The sequence below is a fragment of the Labrus mixtus genome, chromosome 5, assembly GCF_963584025.1.
Source record: "Labrus mixtus chromosome 5, fLabMix1.1, whole genome shotgun sequence".
NCBI lineage: Eukaryota > Metazoa > Chordata > Actinopteri > Labriformes > Labridae > Labrus > Labrus mixtus.
In genome coordinates, this window is record NC_083616.1 from 10,872,109 (window position 1) to 10,884,569 (window position 12,461).

At 39.1% G+C, this 12,461-nt stretch overlaps 1 protein-coding gene across 1 annotated transcript; it reads right to left on the bottom strand.

The window, feature by feature from the left end:
* Positions 1–297: 297 nt before the first annotated feature.
* On the bottom strand, positions 298–12,024 carry dpysl2a (dihydropyrimidinase like 2a). Its single transcript, XM_061037769.1, has 14 exons — positions 11,666–12,024; positions 7,420–7,508; positions 7,079–7,263; positions 6,762–6,926; positions 5,880–5,941; positions 5,689–5,769; positions 5,525–5,593; positions 5,278–5,398; positions 4,141–4,297; positions 3,743–3,884; positions 3,457–3,627; positions 2,953–3,132; positions 2,245–2,431; positions 298–2,159 (listed from the first exon to the last, which is right to left on the bottom strand). Exons 1-14 carry the CDS (start codon positions 11,705–11,707, stop codon positions 2,068–2,070), a joined length of 1,743 nt encoding a protein of 580 aa, XP_060893752.1. The 5' UTR covers positions 11,708–12,024; the 3' UTR covers positions 298–2,067.
* Between the last annotated feature and the right edge of the window lie 437 nt (positions 12,025–12,461).

Sequence of the window (12,461 nt, forward strand, 5' to 3'; positions counted from 1 at the left end):
GTACAGTACCTTTATATATGTACTGAGTTACTTCACACTAATGCTTTTTTGCAATAGATCAGCTGACTGTAAAAAGATAATCTATTCAAAGGTAAGAATATAACCAGGGTTTTAACTGAGATTAATACTTCTTTTATGGAAAATCCTTATAAATCCAACAAAATTCACTAAACTATTTTCACCTAAAATAATTACAAATGAGGACATTATCATAGTGCTTCACCTAAATTCTATATACATAACATAGTCATTTATTTAAAAAAAACAAGAAAACAAGAAACAGACGATGACACGAGCCTCATTTTATCATTTTAATCCACTGAGGTCAACACAGATATGGTCAAATGCTGACAGGACCGATGATGATTTCCCCATAAAACCCTGATATCCTACAGAACATACATGACTGAGAGAGTATCACACGTGCTGCGAGAGGGACGACAACAGTGCTCAACATCACAACTCAACAACCATTACTAAGAAACTTCCCCGAATGTAAATCACTTCACATTATAGCTCACCATACGAAACCTACACTTGACAAGGCAATGAGGAAGAAATAACCCAGTGTTTCACCGTAAAAACTGAAAACCCAATGCTGTTTGGTGACTTTCTACAGTTACTACCTCGAGTGTGTCTGGTGTCGGGGAGGGTAGAGGGTCTGGGGGTATGAGAAGAAAAAACTGGATATCTGGTAATTCATTCACAACACTAACACCGAGTACAGTGGACACATCATCAGCACGCTGTGACGGATTTCATTTACATACCACAAGATTTTTCATCAGGTCTCAAAGATCATGGTTTCACTTCTTTCACGAGCCTTCATAGATACAGTGTGCTATCAATATCTTACAGAACAGGCAGGCAAGTAGTTCAATTCAACAAAAACATACAGATATATCCACTACAAAGAAAAAGTTGCAAGCTCACAGACATTTCTTTTAATGTTTGGATTGTTGCAGGTGCGAAACAAATCGTGTCAAACCTTGGTAATGTGACTCTGCTCTGGCTGACATGACTGCCGGGTGGAGTTAAAGATATCATCTGCACAGAAACAGCAATACTCATATAGCACCAGGTGCAGAGAGGTTGTCCACTAATCTCCAATCTATCTTCTCCTTCGTCTGTTTTCTGAAAAATATACACCATTTGAATTATCCGAAGCTTGCTGCCTTCATAACCTCTAAATAGACGTGAGGAAAAAAATAAAACAATGAAATGAAGGAAATGTTTCATGTTTCTTGGACTGAAATGTTTCATGCCAGCAGATTCGTCCCTCATATTCAGAGCTAAGCTGAATGATTGAGCGTGACAACTCATCCCTTTCAGCTTTTTCCAATATGACTTCATGTGATAACAACATTATTAATCTTTTAAAAGTGCAACAACAACATAAAAGGAAGACCAAGGTGAATTGTTCAGCTTTTCACACTACTTACACAAAAAAATACTGCAAACCTCAGATAAAATGAGCTGTTATGAAATGAAGAAACCATATTGTTAAGTCTAATATTTCATTTGTTTTTTCTGTATTATTTCTGTATTCAAGCAACAATATCTTAGTAAAACAGTGTTACAAAATGACAGACTGAAGGTGGTGCAGTAACAGCACCACCAGAAACATTCAAACTTATATCTGACTAATGAACAGAGTGTTAAGAAAAACTGAGTTTCTGACATGCCCGCTGAAACTGACAACTCTCAGAGCAGCGAGGGCAAATGAACAGCTCAAATATGTGCAGCAACAATTATACAAAAAAATGTAAACAAATTCATTAAATCAGTGATCATACTGGTCTTAACAGCAAAACAATCTGCTTCAATTCACATGATCCTTCCTTGATAGTGGAATATGGCAGGAAAGACAAAAGGGTGGAATAGTGAGGTCGTTTTTTTTTTTTTACATGAGGTGACAAAATGGTGATGTGTGAATGAGAATGGATGGAGTACTTGTGGGTTGGGTGCAGGGGGAGTCAGAGGTGACCAGATGTGATGTGACAGCAGTAGAAGTGACCTCTGGTCCCATATTTTTCCTGCATCCCCCGGCTCAGTTAACAAAAGAGCTTAGCCAAGGCTGGTGATGTTAGCTTTTCCACCAGGGGGCGCCACAATGCGCTGAGTGTTGCGTCGTGGAATGTTGTCATCAACTTGGGCCCCTAAAAATTCAGATGAAATCATTATTTTAATCGTTTGCTGTAAATGAGGAATCTAGCAAAAAATGAAATGTGTCCTTTCACTCACCAGACAGACTGAAGCCGGACTGGTGGAGGTTGCGCACCGGCTGCTGAGTTGACTGCTGCTGTTGCTGCTGCTGCTTGGCAGGAGAAGTCTTCACTGAGGTGACTGTGGACATCACTTTAGGAGTCACAGTCACCTCACACACCGGCCCGTCATACTGGCCTCTGGGGACTCCGCGCAGCTCTGTAAGCTAATATACATACAGAGCAGTTCATGTGACCATAACCAGTTTAGCTCGCAAGCTTCACTATTTTGCATCAATTTATTATTTATCATCACATAACTTCTGATGCTCTGTGGAGACACTCCATTTGTGAAATCTGCATATGTAAACAAACTATGAGGTACCAATCAGCCTAGCACTCAAATCAGTCCAGAGTCATTACCAATAAAGTACAAGATTGGCGAGTTTGCCAACATCCTAATGGTTTTACTGGTGAAATGGAACACACTTTCAAAATTTTGATATTAACCTATTTTAGCTGGAAAGGGCACATTGATGGAGTCAACACGATTAGTTTATTATGAGCTTCCTGACAGAAAAACACAGAAAATCCCTGGTGAACTCCAGCCAGCGAGCTGAATTCTTAATTAAACAGAAAACGCTATATTTAGTCTTAATAAATCCGCTCTTTATACATGAGCTACAGGAATAAACAAAAACAGGGTGTCGACCCAAAGTTCAGCTCAGCCCTGCAGGCCACAACTCACCCTGCTGCGAGCCTTTATCCTCTTGTACACGTGGTCAGAGAAAGGTTTGCGGCTGATGTAGCGTCCACAACCCTCCGTGGTGTGAAAGCTGCCCTCCTCCAACACAATCTTGCCCTGGCTGATCACAACCACAGGACCTCCACGCACTTCTGTGCCCTCAAAGATGTTATACTCCACAGCCTGGAAGGAGGGAAGATGTGATCAGGACGCTTTGAAAACCCTGGGATGTTGAGTGTACCCATCATAGGAAATTTATGGTTTTAATAAAAAATAAAAATAAAAGCTTTTATAGTTTACATTTTTGTTATAACCCACTCAGATAAGCAGAACCCATAGCATGAAGCTAAACACTGTTCACTTTTATTTACATTGAGGAAACTGTACATTACATACGATTAAATAAGATTATATAAAAGCACATTTTCACCAATACTCTATGTTATTAGGTGTAGCTAAAAATGTCTCAAAATGTGAAGGAATACAATATAACTAAAGGTATCTGACCAGGTTGTGGCTCTTGGCTGAAATGATCTTGGTGACGTCTGGGTCCCACAACACAAGATCAGCATCAGAGCCCACAGCAATGCGGCCCTTGCGGGGGAACAGGTTGAAGATCTTTGCTGCGTTTGTGCTGGTCACCGCCACAAACTGATTCTCGTCCATCTTACCAGTCACCTTTTGAGAGAGGTCAAAAATGAATCAATAGATTCTAAAATCACACAAAGGTTTCAGGTGTGTTTCATGATAGATATTGATGGAATTTCTGAAAAGTGGATCACATTGAACTCACCACACATTTGTCCCAGATTAGGGACATCCTCTCTTCAGTTCCGTTGGTGCCCTCTGGGATAAGAGTGAAGTCATCTTTGCCTATTGCACGCTGAGAGGTCTGGAAAGTGCAGTGAGCACTACCAGTCACCTGCAAGTCCCCACTAGATAAGACAGAAAAAGGAAAACAAATAGTTTCTATAGCAATTGGATTCATCCTCGACAAATCAATTTTCAAAAAACTTTATCTGCGTTTATCTGCTTGAATGAACTTTTCTTAAGTGCATAATTGTAAATGTCACTTAAATGGACTTGCACGATCACAAAAAGGGGTTAACAGAGTGAAAATACAAACACACAGCAGTAGCACATGTCAAATTATGTTCCAGCTATCTTTAGGCTCCAGCACAGAGCACGTACCATGACAACAGAGAGTTGAGGTAGTCGGGGGTTGTGGGATCAGGACTCAGCGGCGGAGAAGTGACAAAGGCTGCAGCCTTGGCCCAGTTCTTGCTCCAGTAATGAGTACCATCTGTACCCAAGCTGGCAGATATGGGCTCTCCGTAAACCACAGCACCTACAAGAGCACACAGGAGGATGTCAGAACTAAAAGTCAGACAGATACAGGGGAATGTGGACAGTACATTTGAAAAAAAGTTTAAAATAGGGATGTCAAGACACCAAACATTCAAACCTGGATATGATACAAGCATAACTTGTAAAAACAATACTCAATATCTATTTTAAAAGCTTGCTACAACACATTTATTTTTCCAACCTGCACTTGTAAACTATAAAAATGTTGCTTATGGTTGTATGGGTTGTTCAATAGCATTTGGGGTTCTTATATTTTTATAATCTTTTTCTCTTATTCATGTTGTGTTTTATGCAAATCTTGTGCAATATGGGTAATGTGCAATGCACATGGTTGTTTGTGTTTTTTCTTGGTATGTGCTTCTCTGTTTAGTTGTGGATTGTTTATTCATGTTGTTTGATCTATTGATTCTACTGTGGAGGTAGTTAGATGTGTGAAGCACTTAGTCAAAGTATTGTTTCGTTTTGTTTGGTATCATATTGTATCGCATCGTATAATAATGACAGGATTAAAAACATGCACATAAGGACTGCACATAATAATCACTTACTAACTAGAAGTGTTGTGATGTTTGTATCTGCCCTCTCTCTTCTACTCATGAATCAAAAAATGTAGCAACATGTAGTTACATTATCTCGCTCTCCCTCTTCGGCTCTTTTCTGCCTAAAAATAAGCTACAGGCTGGACAGGTAATATAGCATAGCGGGCAGTTTCTATGTGGCCTGTACCACATTGGAGCAGTCATGATTTTATCTTGGATTTATTTTTTTCCTGTGATTGCTTATCACCGGCCCACATAGTAGGGTCACTTGCCCACTGGTACAGTTCACTCTCCTTACTACCTTTGTAATACTCACCACTGCTCACTCTTACTCAGGTCTGTTTAAACGTCTAATTGTAAATATGATTCAGAAGGCTTCTTCATATTCTACAGAATGTAAAATGTTAAAATCTCTCCTTACCCTTTTTCCTGGCGAGGGCAATCACATCAGCAGCACTCTTGCTCATCACCTTGGTGATGTAGAGGGGACAGTTGGTCTGATTGGCTATGGTGACTGAGCGGTTCACTGCCTCAGCCTCCACCTGCAGACACAGTCATGTTAATTAGTAACTTGTTTTCCATACCAGCTTTCTTGCACCAATGTTCTTTTACTGTATTTCAGGTCTTTAATATCAAAAGTATATTATCCCAACACTCCTCTGTCTTACCTCCTCTGGGCGGCTGAGCACATGTCCTTCAGGACCAGTGATCCCCAGCTCCAGAATACGTCTCTGCTCCTAGAAACACACACACAAAGGAGCATCTTAGTCAAAAATGGCAACAACAGCTTCCTGCTGAAACTTGACCTTAAACTTATCTGTGGTTCTGTTACCTCTAAGATGATGTCTCCGTTCTCAGCATGCACCTGTGCAATGGCTCCAAGATCTCTGATGACACTGAACACCTCATAGATCTAAAGGATGACATACTAGTCAGCTCTTAGGAGAGTTTTGGACACTACAGCCTCAAAAATGTGTGCTTTGATAGACAGCTCAGCAAACTGTGCAGAGAAGCAGAGCATACCTGGGAGTCAGAAAGTTGGAAAACATCCTTATAAGCCAAATAGACCAGGAAAGAGTTGACACCTGAAGATAGAAAACTTATGAGAGAAAACAGCCAAAGGTGGAACAAAGAGAGCAAAAGAAGGAAAAACCCCAGAGCGAAGGAGAAAAGTAAAACCAAAGGGATACAAATTACAAAGTAGAAACATTTGGTTACTGTTTTATCATCTGATAAAGGTTTTTTTTCTCCAAACAATGGCTGACACACACTTGACTGAAGCATAACAAGACATACAATTTTACAAGTAAATTAGCTTATTGTTATTGCTTGTGTCCACAGAGCACTTTTTTTCTGTCAGAGAGGGATGCAGACTGAGATGAAGCGCTTTTGTGGTGAGAAAAAAAAGGCTTCAATTGGGTTTAATTTCTATGCCAACAATATCTCTATCTCCTGATTATGCCTTTTTGTTATATCATATGTTTATTAATCAACACACTATTTATCAATTTTATGATGTAGTTGATCTCAAAACTGCTAAGATGATGTACAAAACACAGAAAATGTACTTCCTTTAAAAGGTCCTTCCCTCAAACTTCAGCGTACACGTTTTTTGGTCGGTAAATTGAGTCAAGCTCCTTGAGATTGGTTGCCTGAGTGCCTTTCTGGAAAGTTCAAATATTGTTAATAGATATTGATAAAATATTAACTTGAGGCACTCAGAGCAGCCGTACAAAAAAAGAGGGGCACTCGCCACTTCACTTTTGACTAAGCTCTGCCTCTTCCTCTCTCTCCTTGTTAAGAACAATTAAGCAAAAGAAGAAAAAAAGAAGCTGTGTGGACACAAGCCCTGAGGCAGTACATTTCTGTCATGTTTTCTTCACTCTGAATATATAAACCACATACCATGGTCCTTCACCAAGGTCTCCATCTCTTCTTGGGTGCCTTTGTTCCAATCGGTGATGTCCACATGCAGAGAATAGTCACAGCAGGACTTGCTGTCAGCCCACTCCCTCCACTGTTTAAAAGCTGCGACCAAGTCTACGCCAGGCTCTGGCACCACATGGTCAACTGTAAAACACAAACACACAGGTTGGATTTCATGAGCACAAGCAAACAGCCTAATTAAATCATACGCTTGACGACACGCACATCTGCAGGGTTAGAATCCCTGCAACAGGATTACTCAGCTTCTAAACACATGACTGATGTCTAACACATACTGATCATAGTTGTCCCCCCAGCCAGGGCTGCCCTGGTGCCCTGGTAGAAGTCATCTGCTGACACCATGCCTCGGTCAGGCATCTGAAAACGGGTGTGCACGTCAATACCCCCGGGCATCACCATTCTCCCATGAGCCTCTATGATCTTAACTCCCCCAGGAACAATGAGGTTGTCTCCAATTTGCCTAAAGAGGACAAATAAAACATGCAAAGCACAGAACTGAATGAAAAAAGTTGAATTAACTTGATTCTAAAAATCAAGGTTAAGATGTTTATGGTTTGTTTTTTTCTCCAGAAATGAAAAGAACAGTAGCCCTCATAACACTCAGATTGATACTTACTTGATGACTCCATCCTCCATGTAGATATCGGCCAGGAATGACTGATCATCGTTCACTATCTTTGCTCCTTTGATGAGGAGACGGTCACTCTGAAAGAAAGAGACGGACAGACATTTTAAAGGACCCATAAACTATAAATAAAAGAAATCCAGCCAGCTGCTCAGAGAGAAAGGTCAAGTAATAATCTCTGTTATTCGTTTTCCCTTAAGAGTCAGCTGCTCCATGACTTAACATTTAATTTAACCTATTTCGTTGACAGTCATTTATGTTGTCGCCAAAATTAAGATTTCGTTTTGGATTCGTTTTAAATAACTATAATGAAATCTGGGGAAGAAGGGCAGAGAAGCTACCACAAACTTTAGCAAGGAGGAGATGGGAAAAGGAACTAAAAAACAAAATAAGCAGTCGACAGAAGGAAAATGTGTGAAACTATCTTTTCAACAGTTTGTTCGATGTAGTATGGTAATATTTGGTCAGAAGAATCTTGTGCACTATTTAATTACTCCTAAATTGAAAATATCTCATATCTGCAACACTTTGAATGCAGGAGATATAAAGCAGATCACCACCACCTTTTTGGGATCAGCTAAAAGATACAACTGATGAGGGAAAAGATTTGGAAAATCATGCAGCATTCTGCGATTGCCGTTCCCATTGACTTTTATGTCACATTATTTGGGTGATCTGCTGGAAGGAATAACAGAACATTTCAGATAACTCCCTACAATATTTACAGTAGCAGCAAAAAAAAGCAAGCACTTGGTTACAGGCTGATCCTACCGCTAGGCCTGCACGATCAGAGATAAATATGAGTTGTGTGATAACATCGTTCAATACTGCAATAATGACATTAAGTGTGATAAATTACCAAATATTTATGACTATATTAGCTATAGGCTAGCTCACAGTTTTTATGTCTGTCAGATGTTATTTGTGTTTTATACAAAACCAGTGTTTGCAACATGTTTCTCCTGAATCGATTATACATTTCTCACCACTTAATTGGCACCAAATATTCTGAGGGTAGCAGATAGCTAGCATGAGCCTCTTGTGACTGCATCAAAATAGTGTGAAAGCATGGTTATCATAAGCAGGCCTCCATCCAACAGTAGAGAACTGGCTTGACATCATTAAAGAGATTCATTGGATGATAGACTGGCCTCCCTGTTGAGACTGAGAAAGTATTTGTGCATTGCACTATGGACAAAATGGAAACTATTTGTCGGAATAAATGCTTGGTGGTCTGCCCTGCTCATTGTCATTGCTTAAAATGTATTTATTATTATCAAATATGAAGTGGTGTTTATGTTAGGACAGGCTGTCTGTTATCTGGGAATCGTAAATGTTATAATGCCTGCTAATGAAGTTGCTTTCTGTACTATTGTTTTTTGTTTTAAAAGAGATTTAAGAAAATCTAAGTCTTAAAGAAAAAGGGGGAAAAGGTTGTGCCAATAATAACATATACTGTATATAATATATATATGTTATATATTATAACTACATAAAGTATAGCCATTCTCCTCTGATAACCAGCTGATTGGGGCTTTAATTGTTTCAGACTGCTGACTGACAATCTTCTCCTTTGGTTTGTAGCCATAAAAAAAATTTGACCACTGAGAACACATTGTTGAGACGTTGTTTTTGTCCTTTATAATTATTATACTATTAGAATAATATGAATTACCGGTAGTATTATTATTATAGTATAATAAATACTAGTAGGACAAATAAATAAACTGCTAGACTGAATGATGTGTTTGCATCAGTACAGTCAAGAGGACAAGAAAAGTAAAGTATTGTGCATTAAATTGCAAAGAGACTTTTTTAGAACAAAAAAAAGACCTCAGGGTTAACTTCAGCCACCATTAAACTTTGTGTATTTTACGGTTTTCTCAGAAAACTCAACAAGGCTTTTCTAAGTATTGAACTAAGAATACATTGTTTAAACCAATCATAAGTCAAGCCATGCCAACTTTCATCCTGTGTAAATTACAATACTAGAGTTTGACAAGGGTTATTCACCTTTAATAGACTACATTTGAAGAAAGGGATTAATTCTTTATCAAAACATTCAAGAGCACTGAGGCTTAATTCAGCCTGTTTGAGATGAAAGGAGAGCGGAGAAGCCTGGCCTACTTCTCCTACAGGCTTACAGGGGTCTCTGAGGACAATACGGAGATAATGAAGACAAAAGTGGTTTACTTCCAACCTCACAGCAGGAAACACTCAGTTTATAATATGTCAAGAGTGTGTGTGTTAGGTTGGTGTGTGTGTGGTGTGTATGTTTATGTGTGTGTGGGGAGGGGGGGGGGGGGGCATGAACAGGCAGAGTGCATTAGGTATACAGGTTATGTGGCTGAGTTGACATGAACTCCCAGCCCATTACTCCCCTCTTAATGGGTCTTACAACCTATGTCCTCTTTCTACCCAAGTAGTCAGCGCACTTGAGCTTAACCTCAGTCCAAAATGGCTTTCATGATTAATTCCTATTGTCCTAACTCCATTAATGAATGCACCATTATGTTGGGGTAATGTACAGTAAATGCACTCCTTTGCCATAAATAAGCATGTAATGTATAATGAAACACTGTAATGTTGTTATATGTTAAATGGGCTTGAGCTTTTAGAGCTAGTGATTACTTCCGCACAGATATAGTGAGGATATAGGAACACCTGTCAGTAATTTGGAATATGATTAAACAAAAACATACTATAAAAATTCAGCATTCAGTGAAGATATGTTATTTTTTTTTTATTTAACCTTTTTTTTTTAGCCAGGTAAGTCCCATTAATATTGGATATCTGTTTTATAATATTATAATAATAATAATATATAAAGTTTAGATTGAAGACCTGTCACTAAGGATTTAAAGACATTCAGACTAAGTTTGGCAGTTTAAAATCAGACTGTAGATGACACGCAACAAACAAATGTCCGGTGTAAAACAGCAGGCTGGAATGCTTTGGCTAAAACTTCAAATGCTTTCTTTATTTTTTTTTTCATTCATCAAAAGCCATATCTTCATTACAATATTGAATAACGTTTTTACAGCGCAGGTTTTCCCCTCTACTAAACAGGTATATTCAGTATACGTGAGCTAAACTGGACTAACCATGCTTATGTTCATGTTTGATAGAATACGCTTTTATTTCAACATTGTCATCATTGTTGCATCGACGTATAAAAGCAACTTCACATGTTATTCAGCTTCGGTGCATGACTATAATAAATACAGTAAGAAATATCAGGAACTACGAAGACAATAGCACTCTAAATAACACAATAATTCCTGTGTTTGAGATTATTTTAACAAATTCAGCAGGGGATAAAAACACAAAATCACTATTATCACTATTCAGTAAAACTATGTGCTTCATTCCCAACAATCACATTGCATGTGATGGTGTGTGTCTGAGGCCTTTGAAGAGTGACTATAACCCTGCCTTGACCTGTGACAACTATACCAAGACAATGGGGCCAATACTTTATAGTAGGTTGCTTGGTGTTATCAAATGATCCCACTTAAAGCAGTTACTACCATGATGCTTCACTCTCAATATTACAGCTGCAAGATGAAAGATTAGGAAAGGAAGACGGTTTGGATGGTAGCTGCTATCCAATGACCTACTTTACAAACGAGGGTTTACTTCTTCTGGCTTTCACGTCATCCCTACTGTATATCCTTAATACTGTGCTTTAAGGTGGAAAAGCTGCACCATTTAAAAAAAAAAAAAACAGACATTATAATGTAAAATCCACATTTCTGACAGTAGGCTTTATGGGTTCAATAACCTAATCGTGTCATGGCTGCTGCAGCTTTGGACGATGTAACAACAAAAAAAATAAGAGATGCAGAATGCTGAAGAAGGTAGAGCAAGCGGATGTCAGAGGATGGAGGACGAAATGATGAGAGGAAAGGAAGATGTGTCTAAACCAGTTAACTACACCCTAAAGGCTGAGGATGCTGACAGAGACAGCTAAAGGAGACGGGACGCTTCATAAAAAAAAAACACTGAGGGCTCGTTAACTAACATTTAATATATTTAAAAATAAAATACACTTAAGCTGCAAACCCAGTTATCATTATTCGCCCATGAATCTCAGTGGAGCTGAATCAGGTCTGTCTCTGAATGGCTAAGCGATAATTAGCTTTTGGTCCAGTCCTGAGTCTCACCGCACATTACAGCAGCGCCTCTCAGTGAAGCACATACATGATATTTATTTAAGTGATGGGAGCATACTCACTGTGATTCGTGGAATATTCTTCTTTCCTTGGTAACCCGACATTTTTCGCCTCTGTCACAGCTGCCCCCTGCCTCTCGGCTAACGCTAGCTAGCTCGTCTGGAAAACCTCAGCTGCCAATGAAAGGATGAATGGATGCTCTGCTTGGTGGCCAGACGACGCCCAGGAATATCTGTCCTCCTGTCTGACAATGTCTGTCGCCGGTGAAGAGAGTTTGCACAGTGCAAAGCAACAAATAATTTAAAATACACCGTTATATATTTCCCCCAACAGTCCTATCCTTGGTTATAATGATGGAAAAAGGTCTCTGAAGACCAGACAAGCACCAAGAAGACAAGGGCCACAAAGAGGTACCGCGCATGCGCACTGCCCCGCCCTGCTCAGCATTAGCTCCATGTTTCTTTGATGGTTTATTATTAGTTTGGGGGGAAAAAATGTTTAGTATAAAAAGTATTGACCGGTAAACTCAACAAGTTATTGGGGAATAAAACTAATATATAGATCAGCATTTATAATACAACTATTCATTAAAAAAATAACAATAGTCAGCTCTAGTGGCTGCAATTGCATGGGAGCTGTCAATTAATGTCTCCTTTTGTCTATGAGCAAACATTTAATACACATTATAATAAAACTCCTAGGTCGTCCTTGCATACTTTAAATTCCTAAGGTTTATTTCTGCCCAGCCTGCAATCAAGCAAAGGACAAAGTTTACGTCACTAAAGCCAGAGTCAGTCAAAGGCATGAAACTATTTTAAAAATGAGGGGCAAGAAGCAACATTGAAAATTGCATCACAT

Excerpts from the sequence above, each read along its gene's own strand:
- dpysl2a (XM_061037769.1), bottom strand. The coding sequence starts at position 11,707 with ATGTCGGGTTACCAAGGAAAGAAGAATATTCCACGAATCACA. Across the intron at positions 4,298-5,277 it reads TGCCCTCGCCAGGAAAAAGG|GTGCTGTGGTTTACGGAGAG; the intron begins GTAAGGAGAGAT and ends GTGCTCTTGTAG. Across the intron at positions 3,133-3,456 it reads CAGCCAAGAGCCACAACCTG|GCTGTGGAGTATAACATCTT; the intron begins GTCAGATACCTT and ends CCCTCCTTCCAG.